Source organism: Hyaena hyaena, unplaced genomic scaffold (genome assembly GCF_003009895.1).
Source record: "Hyaena hyaena isolate Hyena2069 unplaced genomic scaffold, ASM300989v1 scaffold_828, whole genome shotgun sequence".
NCBI classification, from domain to species: domain Eukaryota; kingdom Metazoa; phylum Chordata; class Mammalia; order Carnivora; family Hyaenidae; genus Hyaena; species Hyaena hyaena.
In genome coordinates, this window is record NW_024081462.1 from 618,705 (window position 1) to 637,992 (window position 19,288).

The window sequence follows — 19,288 nt, forward strand, 5'->3', positions numbered from 1 at the left end:
TCTTTAAGTTTATTCTGTTCATCCTGTAGGTCAGTAATTTTAGAGTAATTCTTAAAAGTCAAATCAGAAGAGAATAATAGCCATGTAAAATAGGCAAAAATCCCCTCTGTTGGTTTGTTTTCTGTACAGTGGAACCAAGTTATAACTATGCTCATTGGAATAAATCACGTTCCCTGAATAAAAGTGCACAGAACAGAAGCCTAAAAATCTCACTGTATTTATTTAGGGGAGCAAGTAGGTGTTCCGACCTATGATAGCCAAAGTTAAAAAGGTGTTGCTCTATTTTGTTTTGTTTTCTATTATTAGCTTCTTCTAAAACCAAAACCAAACAAAAATATTTTTTAGGTAGATGCCTTTAAAACCCGGTTCCCACTGGGTACCACTAACACTGGTAGTCAAAACTTTACAGTAAACTTCCCTCCACAGAATAACCATTTTGGCCACTGTTTATAGTGTACAGATAAACAATTCTTCCCCCAACATCAGACATTCCTATCTCTACTGGGACACATTTGTGTGGTTGAAGCAACTTCACTGTAACACAAACAAACCCAAACATCATTTCTGTGACGTAAATTTGCACTTAACTGATAGGCTCTTAGGGCAATCCTAAAGATTTAGGATAAAATACCAAAAGGAACATCTAAATGATGAAATGTAAGATCCAGGGGCTTAAAGAAGGATAATCAAAGTCATTTTTAAGTGATTGACAGCAATACATTTTCTGATATTGTTTTATCTGTTAAGCTTTAGTTGAAGGACATTGTGTCTACATGAAGGCCTACTCTGCATGGTTAAAATTATGGGGGTGTAATATGTATTTATTACCTTACTTAACAGGAATTTTTAAAATGTTTTTTTTGTTTGTTTTTTGTTTTTTGTTTTTTGTTTTTTTAATTTATTTCTAGGAGAGAGAGAGAGAGACAGCGTGAGCAGGGGAGGGTCAGAGAGAGAGGGAGTCACAGACTGAAACAGGCTCCAGGCCCTGAGCTGGCAGTCAGCACAGAGCCCGACGCGGGGCCCGAACCCACGAACCGTGAGATCATGACCTAAGTGAAAGTCGGACGCCCAACCGACTAAGCCACCCAGGCGCCCCTACTTAACAGGAATTTTTAATCATTTCTTTTTCTTCCTGAACAAAATATAAATTTATGAAAGGATTTATTAAGAATCAATTTTGGGGTGCCTGGGTGGCTTAGTCAGTTAATCGTCTGACTCAGTCTCGGCTCAGGTCAGAATCTCATGCTCTGTGAGACTGAGCCCCACATTGGGCTCTGTGCTAACAGCACAGAGCCTGCTTGGGATGCCCTCTCATCTCTCTCTCTTTCTCTCTCTCTGTTCCTTCCCACTTGTGCTGTCTCTGTCTCTCTTAAAACAAATAAATAAATAAAAACTTAAAAAAATTTTACATACCAGAGCTAACTGATGTGTGAGCAGTAAGGCAACATATTGATTTAATCTGGATTAAATTTAATTTCTAGGATCTGGTTTTGATCAGCAAACACTGACTGAGTGCCCATCCTGAGTGAGGCATTGTTGTATATGAGTAAGACCAGGTCAGCACTCCTAAATTACAGCAGATCATTCCAACCTTTGGGGATTTTGGCAAATTCAAGTCATTTTCAAACTTCTCTGCTCTAGCATAGCGGCAATTTTCTGTAATTCACAGCCCTTATAAAAATGGATTTTATCCAAGAGCTAACAAATACAATACCAGTATCTCTTACTCTGAGTGGCAGAAATGAAGGTCATACATTAAACTCTGAGTGTGGAAGCAAGAATTAAAGCCAAGTGACCGTATTTCCCCTTAAAAATATTTGAAAATATGTAACTGAGTGTATGTACTTCTGCGGTGCACAAGTAAAACACGAAGGCAAGTAAAAGAAAAATAAGTAAGGTTATAAAAATATATACTATGACAGCTTTTCTGTATGGAACATTTATATACAATTGCCCTCCGGATAAAATATCACATATAAATGATCCTTGCAAGTAGAGATTTGTCACATGCCCACCATGGGCCACTGGATCATTAAGGGCCAAGAAAAAAAAAAGTGCTTTCAAGTATGGTTTAACGTCATAGAAAAGCTGTGATAATTCACTTTCAGAATTTTTAAAACAAAGGGGTTCTAAAAGATCCACTAAAGGTTAGGAATGAAAGAAGAGAGCAAACAAAAATCCAGAGTTATTTAGGTGAAGAGGAACAGTGGAAACATCAGCAGTGACAGGGACGGAGAGGTGGGGAGTGCAAACTGGATGTACTCTGATCCCAGGTAATTGATTAATTAAAAAACACTTTTTAAAGTTTTTATCCAAAATGATCACTTAAAGAGAAAGTAAACATATCACATGTAGTTACATTATTTCAACACCTTCAAGTCACCGGAGTTCTATTATCACACTTCAGAAAACACTGTGCTATGCCCAGATCTAGGTCTATGCAATGGGACAGTAAGCATGCATTATGACTAAAGTGGTGACGGCTCAGCTAGCGATGAACTGGCCCCAGGTCCAAGGAGCTAGCTACGGGTCAGGAAATCAACACCCACAGGGATGTCTGTACCAGATTTTCTAGTACCACTGAGAGTTGTGGAGTGGTGGTCCAGGCCTGCTAAATCGAGAAAGGTGAATGAGGATTCAACAAAACCACCTGGGGACAGAATGTAAGACAATGATTTTTCAAAGTAAATTAAAAAAAAATGTTATTTAGACTCACACAGATGAAAAAGAACTGACACACTATATAAAACTCAAGGTGTCTTGAATTTACAGTACAAAAATAAAGCCTTTCACTATGTCCAAATTCCAGTACGATTTTATGTCTATTCAAGAACAAGGGAATAGCTGAGACATTCACTGGATCTGGTTTTAGAACCTGCACTTTCTCCGGCAGAGCATTAAAAATGCACACACTTTAAGGTCTGAATACATAAGCTCAGAGTATTGATTTTGATCAGTCAATACTGCTAGGATTCTTCTAGTGAGTAAGAGAAAACTGGTGAACTTGTTCCGTAATCCAGACAACTTAATGTAAAGGATTACTTAAAACAATGTAGAGTGGAAGCTGCACATTTACTTAGAAACATTGCATAGATTTCTATCTCTTCAAGGAACCATGTAACAAAAGAGAAAAGCAGCCTGTGTTACGGGACAGAGAACCTTATCTTCTTACCTCCATCACCCTCTTATCCTCAAACAATAGGCTCATCATTTCAGTATAGTTTAATTATTTCAGCAGGATTTTTGTTTTGGAAACAGAGACTCAGAAAAAAAGAAGCAACTGCCCTTTTACTGTCCAGGAAGAAAGCAGTGATTCCGAAGGCGATCACTGTTTGTTTACCTGCACTGTGGATGCTGGGACTCCCATGCAGAGAGCCTCCCCACGACCAGCGGTTATGCTTCTGTTTTGGCTTCTGGCTCCTCTCCATTGTACGCCGTACAACAGCTTCATGGCGTTCCTCAAATGGAACAGGGGAGTGGAAGATTAGATTCAACCTGGTTGGTTGAGGCTTCTTCAACTTGAGGCAGGATGCGGGAAGGTACTACTGAGATCGTTACCTTAGTTACTCCTAGTTCCTAACTTTGACACTTTATCTTAGGGTGGAAGTAGTATCAACCTGGGACAGTTACTGAAATCATCAAGTCCCAGGTGACAAAGCATCTCAATACTTTCATACAGACGAACTGAACGTAAAGACGTTATCGCTCTAAGACCAGATGCCTGCCTGGGCTTTTAAAGTTTCTAGGGAAGTAACTGTAACAATCACCCCATTTGGTATCTACCTTCCATACCCCAATCTCCCTGGAAGCTGTGACTATCTATAAAGCTGATTACTTAATTCTGCCATGTACCCCAGCACCGTCATGGAAGGTTTCGTAGTAAATGTGCTGCATTTCCGAGACAGACAAGCCTCCCATGTACTTCCCAGGGCGGCATCTTACTTTGTCTTCCTCCAGCCTCTGCCTCCGCTTTTCCTCCACGGCAGCTCTCCTCCGCTCCTCCTTCAGCCTCTGCTCCTCCAGCTTCTTCTTCCGCTCTTCGAGGTGCTTTTCATAGTGCTGCCGGGCTCGCTCTTCCCTTTCTAACCAGATGATTTCTCTCGCAGCTGGAGGAAGAAAAACAAGGGAAAGACAGGCAGGTTTAAAACCTAACTAGGCAGGCCTGTTTCAACAGCCCGCATGGAACAAATATGGGTTCTTTGGTTTTATCTTTACCAAGCCTGGCCTTTGCTTTCCTTACATTTTCAGGAAAAAGTACCACCGTTAATTTATAGCATAATTTAATATGCTGACAATGAGGTCAAAGAAGATGCACTGAATTCTCTTTGGGAATCTCCTACAGTTGTCTAGTTTGGTATATAATTACAATAGAATAATGCATACATCACATGCTCTGGTCTCAATTCCAATGACAGAAAAAACCAATGGCACCATCTGTCTCTCTCTTAAAAAATGTGATCGGGGCGCCTGGGTGGCTTAGTCGGTTAAGCGTCTGACTTTCACTTAGGTCATGATCTCGCGGTTCGTGGGTTGGAGCCCCGCGTCGGGCTCTGTGGTGACTGCCAGCTCAGAGCCTGGAGCCTGTTTCAGTCTGTGACTCCCTCTCTCTCTGACCCTCCCCTGCTCACGCTGTCTCTCTCTCTCCTAGATATAAATAAAAACATTAAAAAAATTAAAAAAAAAAAAGTGATCATCCTCCAGATCAAAAGCCTCTGACTACATTTGTTTTGACAAAGCACTGGTTCTCTGAAAGCATTAGAAGAATTTGGGAGAAAATCCCCTGAATTGATGGTTGATAAAAGATCTATTAAGTGTCTCACAGCTTTATCACACTGAGTCAGCTAAGTGATGTGAGAGACTAAGTGAGCAGATCTGGTGTCTGAGGAGCTCACGTTCTGGTTAGAATAGACTTACTATCACAGGCTGAATGGAAATAAGCAATTCAGAAAATATTGTTCAGTGATGGAATGCTTCTTTTCTCTGCTACATATCCATGTTCCTTCCTTCCTTATTTTAGGGGAATACATAGCCAACAAAACTTTTTTTTTTTTAGTATGACGCTTCCTTGACCTGTGATAAACATCTCTTTAATATGATCTATTAACACAGTAGGTAAAAGTGTCCAAACAAAATTTAGAGCATGGCAAAGAAGTTAAAATGTTATTTTTTAAAGAGAAAAAAAGTTCAGCACATTTCAGTTTCCTCTAAATGTTTAATGTTAGTGATTCTGTAGTTCTGTTGACATTATACCTTTGTAAAAGCGGTTCACTTTAGGAGACAAATCTACTGAAAGAAATCTGAATGCACTTCACTTATGTGAAAGAACAAGGAGGATCCAAGATGAGTCTGTCCAGTGACATCACTCAGGCCGGTGACAGACAGAACTGGGTTTTCCCAGCAGCCCTGCCACTAACGGGTGCTGAGATCTTAAGACACGTTCATTTGAATTTCAGTTTTCTCTTGCCTAAAAGATGTGGAAATGACCTATAAGATTCTTTCCAAGTTTAAAAGTCGATGGTTCTAAAGAAAAGTCTCAGGCCCAAGTTGAAAATATACTTTGAGTAAAAGCACATAGTATGTGTTCAATAAATATTTGCTAAATGAGTGAATAAATATAAACACCATGAGAATACACGTTGAAAGAAACAGATGGGGAACATAATTCTAACACTGTTTTAAAGGTGAACTTACTGTGATCACACACCCTCATGCACATATCTTTTGGATTTCCTGAATACCTTACTAGCAGATTTCAATGATACCACACATTATAGTTCATTTAAAAAGGTGGATTTCCAGTGACAGATTTTTGTCAAAGCTGTTTTTAAACAATACAAAATATTAAAAGGCGAAATGAAGTTCTTCCCCTAACCTTAGACCCTCTTACGTTCCACTTCTACCCTTTCTTGCAAATGTAGAAGAAAGTAAAAATCCAGGTATTAACTGTAGCACGGCACTCCCTGTGCTCTGCATCTTGCTTTTTTCACTGAAAATATATCTTAGAGATCTTTGCACATCAACACATGAAAGATGAATCTAACAACCTTTTAAATGGCCATATAGTATTTCACTATCTACATACTTTCTTTTATTTTTGTATATATATTTTAAAGTTTATTTATTTTGAGAGAGACAATGTGAGTGGGGGAGGGGTGGAAAGAGTGGGAGGGAGAGGATCCCAAGCAGGGTCCACACTGGCAGCACAGAGCCCGACCCAGGGCTCAAACTCATAAAACTGTAAGATCGTGACCTGAGCCAAAACCAAGAGTCGGATGCTTAACCGACTGAGCCACCCAGGTGCCCCAACATGCCTTATTTTATATAACCAAATACTTACTGATAGATTTTCTTAGTTGTTTCCAATATTTTACCAATTCAGACCTTGAGTGACACTATATATTCATAACCTCCGTAGAGGCGTGAGCATATCTATGTAGAAGTAGAATTGCTGAATCCAAGGGAATGTACACTTAAAATTTTGACAGATACTCTCACACTGTCCTCTGTGGAAGTCACACCAATTTATACTCCCACTGACAATGGCTGAGAGTCACAGAGAGAAAAAAGAAACAGCTTTATACCCTGAAACCTGGATATAAGACCCATCTATTTCTTAACTCCTAGCTTTCAAACTAGGCAGTCTTTGACTTTTATACTCCATGTTGAGGGAAACTTCAGATTCTTTGAGGACATGTATGAATGTTACAATGTCTTTTCCTGTAAGGATATCCCAGAAACCAAAAGACAAAATAAGAAAAAATGTTTATGAAATACTAAGAAAATATTTTTTTATAACTGGCAAGATAAATTGGTAAAGTAAGAATTTATCAATTCACAGGTTCATTCTCCTTAAATCACATTTTTCATCAGGCTACTTTCTCGCTAATGAATATTCGTGGTTATTTTCTCATTAAATCGAAACTCCACTTATTTCTAAAATCCTACCTAAACTTAGCCTTAATATCCTTATGTGGCCTTAATCTGCATTGCTTTCCAAAAGAGCCTCTTACTTCTAATGAATCCTGTTTCCTTACGGCACCTCCCATATAACCTACACTTCTTCCATCTCCTGCTCCCATTGTTGCCCTGTTGAGAAAACTGCCATCATTGTTAATTCCAACAGACCCATCCTTTACGATGGGGGTCTTATAATGTAGTTCAGAATCACCTCTGGAAGGGTGTGTGCGTGTGTGTGTGTGTGTGTGTGTGTGTGTGTGTGTGAGTGTTGGGCGGGGAGACTAGTTAAAATGCAAATTCCTGGTTCCAACCCTCATATTCAGATTTATTAATTCTAGGATGGGGCCCAGAAATCTGCCTCCCAGGTGACTGGTGGTCCCAAGTGGTCTACAGATGGCATCTGGAGGGACACTGCCCTCAAGGTCTTCTGCAGGAACTTCAACTCTTCTGGGGGGGCGGTCAATGCTGCTCTTATGACATCTACCACGAACTTCAGCATTTCTTCTATTCTGATTTCTAGGTAGCAAAGGTTTTCTTTGCTGTCCCCCAATCTCCCCATTCACCGTAGTGCTTTTCACAACTTGAACATATCCGAAGGTCTTAATAATTACTTCCTGATTCACTGGGAACTGCTTCCTGATTCATTCACCCATAACTGTGTGCTCTTGGGCAAGTTACATTACTTCCCAATGCCTCACTTCTGCCAGTGTTAACTGTGGCTAAATACAGGATCTTCCACTTGATACCTTTTTTTTTAAAATGTTTTATTTCTGAGAGAGAGAGAGAGAGAGAGGAAAGGAGGGAGGGAGAGAGCGAGCATGAGCAGGGGAGGAACAGGAACAGAGAGAGGGAGACACAGAATCTGAAGCAGGCTCCAGGCTCTGAGCTGTCCGCACAGAGCTTGAGGCGGGGCTCCAACTAACGAGCCTTGAGATCATGACCTGAGCTGAAGTCGGATGCTCAACTGACTGAGCCACCCAGGCGCCCCGCAGCCTGGTGCTTCTGAACAGGCTTACATCTGTGTGAGTGAGTACACGTGTCACTACCATATGACCAAAAAGAAACCTGTGACATTCAGAGAGTAGAGCAATGTTATCACTTCATCTCTGAAACCTACAGAACTGCAGTCTCGTTTCATGTTAAGACATGGAAGGATACGCACAGGTAACTCTAACACCGGGTACCAGCAGAGCCAGTAATAGCACAAAGAATCAGAAAATGACAAGTGCTAATATAATATGTGAGTTCAGGCTTTGATTCTGCTACTAATTCTGCATGACCCTGGGAAAATCAGCCAACCTATCTGACTTCTCAATTAGAGGGTATGTACAAAATGATCTCCAAGATCTTTTCCAATTAACTCCCAGGACTCAGTTTTTATCTTTGAGGAGGTGTATGTGATTATAATTAGGTCTCCAGCCCCTGAGGGGCCTTCCTCCTCTGCCTTCCTCCCAGCACACAGCAGAAGGCTAAATGGGACTGAGGGGCTGGGATGGCAGTTTATTCCTGTGGAAGACCAAGAGCCTTCCTTATATATGGGCTGACGGACTTTTTTTTTTTTTATAGTTTATTATCAAGTTGGTTTCCATATAACACCCAGTGCTCATCCCAACAAGTGCCCTCCTCCATGAGGACTTTTTTTTTAAATGTTTATTTATTTTTTGAGAGAGAGACAGACAGACAGACAGACAGGGGTCAGTGGGGGAAGGACTATGTGAGAGGAAGACACAGAATCCGAAGCAGGCTCCAGGCTCTGAGCTGTCAGCACAGAGCCCGATGTGGGTGAGATCATTACCTGGGCTAAAGTCGGATGCTCAACTGACTGAGCCACCCAGATGCCCCCTAAGGACTTCTGATAGAAGAATTCAATACTATTCACGACTTTCCACCTTCAGGGCCAGGCTTAAGGGAGTGTTCAGCGTCTGCTAAAGTAAGTGGGGTTGTGCTAAACCACACAGATCAATGGTTGTCCTTGAAATTTTTTAGTTACTACCTAACCCCAAATCCACTTGACTCCTTAAAAAATGTTGCCATCCTCCTCACCTGGCAGCTTTACTGAGCTCTATCTTGCTGGACCAGAAGACACAAACAACCCTCACTCTCTCCCCTAGCTGGGAAACATGAGGCTTCTCCGATCCCAGGCATCTAAGTCAGTATCTGGAATCACGTGGTCTGCCAGCCTCATCTTTCCCCCTTGGTGAGATGTCTGTAGCTCACTTTGTGCTGACACCAAGCGATTTACAGGCATTATCTTCATAGCCACTCAGTGAAGGCAGACACTGCTATTAACCTTATTATGAGAAGTCTGAGACACAAAGAAGTGACGTCACCTGCCTGATGTCTCACAAGTCAGAGGTGGAACTAGAATTCAAACTCTGGACTGTCTGACTCTACAAGCCAACAATGAGCCATTATGTTGAAGGACATGATTTGCAACACCTCCCAGGGACTCAACTCCTGCTCTAGGTTGGGGGCAAGCTGGTCATCCATTGTGAAGACTCTGATCTTCTCATGTTACTCTTAGCCTTTATCACCATCTCTTTACAAGACCCCTCACTTAGATTTTAAGACCTTTTAATCTTCAGCCTCAAAGGCGAAGTCAATTTGGGAGAAACAAATAATGGCTGCTTAGTCACAATGATTCATTCGTTTTATGTTAGGGCTTCAGCCTCTGAGTTACCAAATGCATCCTGCAACAAGCATTTATTCTTGCCAGTCCTGAGCTTGACTCATGATATAGCTGCTGTGGTATGTGCTCACGTCCATAGCCCTCCCACTAACGTGTATTCAGATCCCTTAGCTGTTCACAGCCTGCCTGACAGCCTTAAGGGCTTTTGTATACTCCATTCATTAAGTGACAACTTCAGGAGACCAGATGCCAAGAGTAGCCACAGATCTGTCAAAGTTGTACCCAGTAGCAATTTAGATTAGTAAGACTGCTTTCCCAAAATTCATATATATTTTGTGTGTGTGTGTGTGTGTGGATAGTCTTGTCAAAACCAACGACTGTGCTGATGAAATAAAGTGAAGTATGAGATCAGGGGCAGCTTTGTTTCTGACTCTAATTGGTACAGCATTATTGGTTGTTTGCTAATTAATCCTAATCCCCCATCAACATTTTTGAGATGAATATTCAAGCCAGACTGAAATAATCATTTGTCTCTTGACCACGCTCTTACAGACAGTGCTATCCCTGTGTTGACAACACACTGAGATTAGGGAGGTTAAAAAAAAAAAAAGGCAAAGTAAAAAAGGTATGACTGGAGGGCACCTGGGTGGCTCAGTCAGTTGAAAGTCCAACTTTGGCTAAGGTCATGATCTCATGATTCATGGATTCCAGGCCCATGTCAGGCTCAAAGCCTGGAGCCTGCTTCAGATTCTGTCTCTGTCTCTCTCTCTGACCCTTACCCTCTCATTCTCATTCTCATTCTCATTCTCTCTCTCTCTCTCCCTCCCTCCCTCTATCCCTCTCTCAAAAAGTAAATAAACATTAAAAAAAAGGCTATGACTGGAAGAAGTTGAGTGAAATTACAGAAAAAAACTCAAATATAAGTTAATTGATGATTGAAGGTCAAAAGCTTTTTTATGTTCTATTATTGCTTTTTAAATGTCTATTCATTTTGAGAGAGAGTGAGAGGAGACAGAGAGAGACAAAGACAGAGAAAGAGGCAGAGAGAGAACTCTAAGCAGGCTCGACGCTGTCAGCACAGAGCCCAACAGGGAGCGGGATCTCCCAAACCAGGAGATCATGACCTGAGCCAAAATCAAGAGTCGAACACTTACTGAGCTACTCAAGTGCTCCCCCAAATCTTTTCCATGCTGTCTTAATGATTTCTAACAATATTATAGTATGATAGATCTCTTGTACAGCTTTGAACTTAGCTATAAAACCACTATGAATAAACTGAATGATAGGTTTTATAAGCTCACATTTTTCTTCATGAGCTATATGAATCAATCATACAATTCTCTGATCATCTTTCATATCATGGAACCTCAGAAAGCCCCAGTTGGGAATGTGACACTATTCATGTCGATTTCAAACTTAATCTGTATCATCTGCAAAAAGGGGAACACTGTATCTCCCCAAATGCAGAAGACTATTTGCCTGCGAAACATTCCGTAAGTACTCTCTGGAATCTGTCAACATATTCTAAGACTATTAGTCTTATAGCAAACTTGAAAAACAAACAATTTTAAGGCACAATTATTATATAGATGACCTTTGTATCTTTGTTCCTCCGAGAAAATGGTTAAGAATAAGAATCTAAGACTTGTTTCATTGAACTATTATAAGGGAAGGTATTATCTGATTGGTTGGTAATGCCTTAATTAATTTGCATATACTTGCTGCATTCACCTCTACTTACACTAAGATGCATGGACTTACCACTCATTGAACATTCAACAACAATGGCTGGACATCAATAGTCCAACACTGCCAGGCACTGTTAATATGCACTGGGCTACAGAAATGACAAAATGGGGCACCTAGCGGCTCAGTTGTTAAGTGTCAGACTCTTAAGTTTTGGCTCAGGGCATGATCTCACGGTTCATGAGTTGGGATTCTCTCTCTGCCCCTCCCCTGCCTCAAAAATAAATAAATAAACTTAAAAAAGAAAAAAAGAAATGATAACATGGCACAAATTCCTTCTTTCATGGAGCTTATGTATCTCAGTGGGGGCAGACAGACAATAAATAAGGAAGGAAAATATACGCATGCTTCGATGTTGATAGTAATACAAAAGACATATCCAAGACACGTTTAATAGCTGCTATGGCAGAAAAAAAGTCCATCTATTCCATCTTTCTGGATTCTTTCAGTTCTTTCCTTGAGCTAACTTACCACAATATAAAAATAAAAATAAAATAATATCCTATAGAATAGTTTACGTTAGCAAGTATAGCAGGTCCACACCGTAAAAAGTACAACCACAGTATTCATTTGCCACTAAATGTGGTAATGCAAAGTAGAATGTTGTTTGGCCCATTATTACTATTATTTCATGAAAGACCACTGAGTAAGGAAAATCAAATATTTACTATCTGTTTTAAAATTAGTGCTGTGTCATGTATTGGGATACAAAGAATTAGAAAACTATTGCCACAGCCTTTAAAAGTTTAAAATATATGCAACCAGGAAGTAATATAAAAGCCAACTAGGAAAAGTTCAGTAGAGCATAAAACAGCATGAGAATGGGGCACCTAAGGGCGCCTGGGTGGCTCAGTCAGTTAAGCAACCGACATTAGTTCAGGTCATGATCTCGCAGTTTGTGAGTGTGAGCCCTGCGTAGGGCCCTGTGCTGACAGCTCGGAGCCTGAAGCCTGCTTCAGATTCTGTGTCTCCCTCTCTCTCTGCCCCTCCCCCACTTATAATCTGTCTCTCTTGCTCTAAAAATAAATAAACATAAAAAATAAAATAAAATAAAAAAGAATGGAGCACCTGGGTGGTTTTGTCAGTTAAGCATTTGTCTCTTGATTTTGGCTCAGGTCATGATCTCATGGTTTGTGAGTTCGAGCCCTGCATTGGGCTCTGTGCTCACAGCGCAGACCCTGCTTGAGGATTCTGTCTCTCCTTCTCTCTCTGCCCCTCCCCTGCTCATGCTCTCTCCTTCTCAAAAAAATAAATAAATAAATAAATAAACGTTAAAAAAACAATGGCATTAGAATACAAGCAAAAACATGGTGTAATGCAAAATAGAACACAGAATGAGAAAATGATCGAATTTCCAAAAGTGGAAAGGCCAACGAAGACCAGGAAGGCTTCAAAAAGAGGGGGCGGGGCTAACTGTGACACAGCTGGAGAAATAACATCTGAGATGATTTTGGTGATTAAGACACACACTTATGAAGGCCTGGACTCGGGTAATAGCACAGACAGCACATTTAAAAGCATGAATCTGAGATTTATTTTGAAGACAGCGTCGGCTAGTCTCATGACTAACTGGATGGAGGGATAGAGAGAATGTGGCAACTCCCACCTACATACGAGGCTCGGGATGGGATGACTGAAGCCCCAGCTTGAAGACAAGGCTGAGTCTGGCTAACCACTGATAACTACAAGTGGTCCAGGTAGAGACTAGTCAGTGCCCAGCACGGGGCCACCAAGGAAGAGAAAAATGTGTTATTATGCAGAAGATCCAACAGCTAAGACTGGTACTAAGAAAGATGTCAGTGCCTCTAATAACAGCACAAGTACCAAAAAAGCTGAAAGAAATAACTTCTTGGGACCAGAAAAATATTGGGGCAATTGATCAGGACACAAGCATTACCTAGAGGAGTCAGTCTGGGAATGAAAGGTGATGACCAAGTCAGTTGTACAGAAGGGGGGTGCAGGGAGCATCTACTGCCTTATGAGCAGCTGAACATGGAGAACTCTTATCAAGACAGCCGAGTTGAAACCAATGAGAACAAATGAGTTTCCTTTCCCCTTGGGAAAAAACAAAATTACAGCTTAGAAGAGAGATGGTGAAAAAGATGCAGAAGTCAAGAGAGGGGAGTTTGAAGGAATAGCCTGAACAGAATCAGAGGAACAGAGTGGTTGAGGAGATATTTCGTGTATAAAGCTTTTAAGAGAGAAAAACAAAGCTTTCAGAGTACATGTGCTCAACCAGATGGACAGAACAGTTTCAAACGTGAAGAATTATGCCTGGTTTTAGGTGATAAATTGAAGGATAACGTAGAAAGAACAAGCCACATGACATAATCCTAACATAAAAGCATTAAAGCATGACTCAGAGATTTAACCCACAGAAAGTTATTAATAGGTCCTCCCTGTTTGCAAAATAGTACAAACATGACATGCTGCCCAAAACAAAAAAACCTTTATTCTTCCTCTCTACCTTTTTAAAAACATGGATTAAAACAAAAGTCTTTATCGATTTCAATGTCCATTTCAACCCATATCCAAGAGTGAATAATCAATTTCAGTGGCCAATCATTTTAGCTTAACGATAACCTACAACCCTCAGACCAACTACAATGGCCAATCATTTTAAACTTTGCTTTGTTGGAATTTATGGAATGTATTCCATTTTTCTTTTTCTTTTTTAACTTGAAAAGCTTTAAAGTTTGAAAGCTTGGTAACAAGTGGTATTACCACAGTCCAGAGATCTGTTATTAAGTGACAGCCCCTCACCCCTTCTTTTTAAAATATTCCACTGCCATTATAGTTTTTGCAAAGCACAGTTTAAGGGTAGTTGCTCGAGTGTGCCCTTTGATTTTTCAGCACTTGAAGATTTTTAAAAAATCCTTATAGAGTGTAAGGCATGATTTAAGTTAGATGCTAGGTTTTAGAGGACTCTTTTACAAACGTATGTATGTGTGCTCATATGTATGTTTATGGTGTTATTTATAAAGACTGAAGAGAGCCTCTTAAGATTTAGTTGCTGCTATAATGGCTTAAATGGAAAAACTTAGGCAAAAGTCACTGTTTACAATCTAGAAAGAAAATTCAATTAATGCAAATAAAAAATAAAAATTAGGACTGATATATTTCATTATGATTTTCAACAACAACAAAAAGATCAGAATTAAGGAAGCCATGATATTTAACATGGGAGGGTAAGAAGAAATACTATGTATGTTATGTGCTAGCTCACCAAAAAGTCAAGTTGTAGTAACAGGATAATACAATCAACTTAAAATGACTTTGACCCATATAATATAACCGGAGGAGCATGATGGGTTGGTCTCTTAGCAAATACCTTTTCCCAACAATCCCTGTATCACAGTTCTACAGTCTTTGTCTCTTCTATCTTCCCGGATAGACCTCTACATCCTCTATTGGGAATCTCCAGTGGCACGTGACACCCACAGGCTGGTGAGGTGCTTCTATGGCTTCTCACCGCCCCATGTGCACACCCTGTGAACACCACCTCATATTATAATTACTGCGGGTTTACCCCTCATCCCACTACACTGCAGCTAGCCCTGGAATGTTGGGTCTTAATCTCTACCTGTCTTTTGAAAACAATATCTGGCAAATAAGGTTTTTGAATTTATAAATTAATGAGTCATTTTCTGCCCTGTGGATATGAGTGAAAATTGGGTCTACATCTTACAAAAAAAACCTAAGCCACTAAACATACAAAGCTAGACAACTTGCAGAGGTGCAAAGCTATACATTTTACAACTTTATAGCATAAGCAGTGAAATCATTTTTGTTTGACCAGCATGTTCATGCTTTCCACAAAAAAAAAAAACAAACCTCACAGTGCTTGGCTTTGAAACAAACTCAAACAGAAAGATAGGAGTTAATGTGTAAAAGCTAATTCACAAAGGGATTTAGATTGTAACAGAGTAGTCTCCTGACACTATGCAGCTACTTCTCACACAGACATAAATCCACACTGCAGCTCGAAGGAGAGATTTGATAGGGTGAGACCTGATCCAGCTGGAGGAGGCAGAGAGGGGAGAGGTTCAAGTGCTAACCCCTGGATGGATCCAAACAGAGTGTAATGCCCACTGTCTCAGAGCAGCGCGCCGTTTCTTCTTTTTTGCTTATCTGGAGTCTCTTTCTGCTTCGGTGACTCTGCCTTTCTTCTGTTCTGATCCACTCATCAAACCAACCTGAATCAGGGAGCGGTGGGTATCACTCCCAGGAGGAAGATACCCAGGCTTCAGAGTGCTTCTGGGAAAGCATGAGCCTGATGGCCACACACAGCCCTGCCTTCCACGAACCCACCAGCCTGCAGGAAGCCTATCAGACACAGGGCACTTCATGCCTGGGTGGAAAGGTGAGGCACAGAAAAGCAGCAGGGCTCGTTCTCTTACACCAAGCTGTTGAAATCTGTGTGGAAAAGACCCTGGCAGTAAAATAGCTGACCTTGCATGACCATTTTGGCAAGGGAGAGAAAGAGACTTGCATTGAAAGAATTAACTAACGTCAAGAGACTTGAAAATCAGCTTCCAGCGAATTTCACAGATTTGGGTGTGTGAATAAGAACGATAGAAGAGATGGGGTTGCGGGTGCTGGGTTCTCCAACCGAAACATGAACTCTTACAAAATGCAGTGGAACTCTAGAAAACTTACGGGCCATCCCCTGGAAACATGGCGGCAACCTCAGTCCTAGTTTTCAATTATAAGACATTCTAGAAACACGGAGATGCACTGACAGGCATTTGATCTTTGCAAGGGACATAAGGAGAGGACCCTGTTTTAGCAGTTTTGCATAAATGGACATCAAAGGAAAGGAGGAGTGAGCACTAGCATCCTTGCTCAATGTTCTGGAAAACAATAATGCTATATCTTGGCTTCCTGGTGAGGTAGTCCCCAGGACCCAGGTCTCCAGGTGATTACGTGGCAGTACCATAGCTGCTCACCATTCACAAAGACCTTAGGCGACAAGAGAAAAATCTGGGAGCTCAGCACCAGGTTTTGCACTTTTTCCTGACAGCGTGCTGGTGGCATCTGTCTACAAATTCAACAGCAGCGTTACTTTCACATGGCAAGCAAGAAGTGCCCTGGCAGTGCGTATGCTCGTGACTGCTCACATAAAAAAGAGCCATAAGGTAACTGTACTTTTTTTTTTTTTTTTTAAGCTGTAATATGTAAGCTTGGCCCTCACACCTCTCCATAATTACATTCTCTCCGATGCCACATTAAACTGTGATTACGAGAAAAGAAGTGAAAACAACCTGAATCCTGGGCTGGCCTTTACTGTTGCTTATAATTTAGCCCCTGTGTTTCTATCACATACTAAGTTGTGTTTCACATCCCTCTGTACAACTCATGAAGGCACGCTAGACACCATGTTGTTACAGTGATGTCCACTGGCTCAACGGTAAGCGTCCATTAGCCCAGAGGTGAAAAGCAACATCTGGACAGCAGTGTCCCCGCAGGACCGACGAGGGCTGGGGACGGGTACCTAGCTGCTTGTCCCGCTCCTCACGCCGCTCCCGGGCCAGTCGCTGTCGGTCGTCAACCCGCAACACGGGAGGAGGGTCTGCAAAGGAGAGAAACACATGAGCAGAAGAGCAGATTTTCTGACACCGCTAGTACTGATACATAGCTTTTGGTACAGTAAATTTGATGGATAAAATATTACTATGTCTTACAACAATTACCATATATATACATGACTATAGTTCCAGTGATACACTTTATTGTTACTTTTTTTCTGAGAATTTCCAAGCATATTTCTTCTGTTCCAAGACATTACATAAAAGAGTATATCCTAAGACTTCTCATCACAAGGAGGAACACCTCCCCCACCCCCATTTCTCTATAAGATGATGGATGTTAACTGACCTGACTGGGGTGATCATTTCACAATACAGGTAAGTCACATCATTATGCTGCATACCTTCAACATATGGGTATGTCAGTTCTTCCTCCACAAAAATGGGAAAAAATTCAAAAAAGGAAAAAAAAAAAAAAAGACACACAGCCTAAAAAAAATCCCTGTTATGTAAAAGCATGACATAACTGTAGCCTTTTGGCTGTTTCTATCAAACAATATACACGATGCTTTGTGTCCCTAAGCTAGTGAACTTCTATCATGTTTATGCTTTAAGGAGGCTGCTCCTCAACAGCAAACAGAATCTTAAGTGAATTTCTACTGAATACACTATTCAGTGAGTACTGATAGAGGTTCACCAGTTGGATGTAAAAAGCCCAGCTTTGAAGTCACACAGGCAAGAGTTCACTTCCTGTTCTGTCTGGCACTCAATATGTAAATCTGGCTGACACACCTACCTCTCTAAGTCCCAAGTTATGTAGGACATGGGCGTCACGGGTTTTTGTTTATTACCTATAAGGATAAAAATAGAACCTATCTCACATCACTGTAAGAATTCAATGAAATACTTGAAATGGCGTTAGTATGGTGCCTCACCCACAAGCCTCAGTAAATTAATTCACTCACTGAACATCAACTATGCACCAGGCATTGTTCTATGTGCTGAAAAGAAAGCAGTCAGGGAAATAAAACAACTACTCCCTGCCCTCGTTGGAACTGCATTCTACTCCGGGAAATTTGACAAACAGGATGAAAAAGAGATATACAATGAGGGGTGCCCGGGTGGCTCAGTTGAGTAAGTGTGTGACTTCGGCTCAGGTCACGATCTCATGGTCCATGGGTGCGAGCCCCGTGTTGGGCTCTGTGCTGACAGCTCAGAGCCTGGAACCTGCTTTGGATTCTGTGTCTCCCTCTCTCTCTGTTCCTCCCCTGCTCGCTCGTACTGTCTCTTTCTCTCAAAAATAAATAAAGATGAAAAAAAAAAGAGAAAGATATAGAATGAAAACAAGAGAAAGATATATTGAATGCTGCATTAAGATAAACGCTAAGGAGACAAAAAAAACAAGAAAGGGGACTGTGATAATGGCAGGAAAGGTACACTTAAGCTTTTTAGACAAGGGATCGTAACTTTTCGTGTGTAAAGACCTGATGAGACTGACAGCTAACTATGCAGGTGTTCTAGGAGGTGGAAAGCAGGCACAAAGGCCCTGAAATCACAAGCACCTAATGTGTTAAAGAAGTGAGGAGATCAAAGAGCCTGGAATGGAGCGAGATCAGAGAGCACTGGGGCCAGACACGCAAGGGCCAGGGCACGGGGCGCGTTGGTCCTGGGAGGGACTCTGGATTGTACTTGGACTGAGATGCTGCTGTGGGCTTCCCAGCAGAGAACTATACTAACAGGCTCACTCTGGCACTATATAAAAAAGCAAAATTAGAACAATAATACTGATGAGAATAATGACCTTAAAATCAGGTTTATTTCCCCCCTCTCTTAAATTGACATATTTTTAAAGATCTCATGTTAAATATAGAAACTTACCAGTGCAGTACTAGACAGCATGGTAGTGCTTCAGCAACACATTTGCAGGCTTTATATCCCAGAGGCCTCTTAAATGTCACAGAATTTGCACATTTAGGGGAAATAAAACTTGTACAAAAACCCCTTGGGAGCCTGCATAAAGCTGGCAGCAAGAGCTTGGAGCCTGTTTCAGATTCTGTGTCTCCCTTTCTCTGATCCTCCCCTGTTCATGCTATCTCTCTCTCTCTCAGAAATAAATTTAAAAAAACATAATTTTTTTTTTAAAAAGCTGACAATGAGAATCACGAGCAAGACTAAGTGGTAATACTTTATAACCTTCTTTTGTTTTAAGGTATGATTTTTAAAAACTGGTAAAAGGATCCCTCAGTAGCTCACACTTATGATAATTATGTATCAGATCTGCTTATTATTTATGAGATTTCAAATCTTTTTTATGTAAGAAAATATTGCTCCTGGCCCCAAAAGGCTTACTTCTGAAGTTTGAAAAAGGGCATGTGGATTCCTGCTCAGGCACTTTGTTAAAGGCCACACACCAGGGTGTTTTACTGTC

General features: G+C 40.9%; 1 protein-coding gene across 4 annotated transcripts in view; it reads right to left on the bottom strand.

Moving 5' to 3' along the window:
• Positions 1–19,288, bottom strand: part of MAP7 (microtubule associated protein 7) — a 170,201-nt gene that overhangs the window by 36,907 nt on the left and 114,006 nt on the right. For all 4 annotated transcript variants that reach the window (XM_039219701.1, XM_039219702.1, XM_039219700.1 and 1 more), the window contains exons 3-5: positions 16,827–16,904; positions 3,943–4,106; positions 3,341–3,458 (exon numbers count right to left, since the gene is read on the bottom strand). In XM_039219701.1, coding sequence (XP_039075632.1) covers positions 3,341–3,458; positions 3,943–4,106; positions 16,827–16,904 — 360 coding nt within the window. The remainder of the gene's footprint in view (positions 1–3,340; positions 3,459–3,942; positions 4,107–16,826; positions 16,905–19,288) is intronic.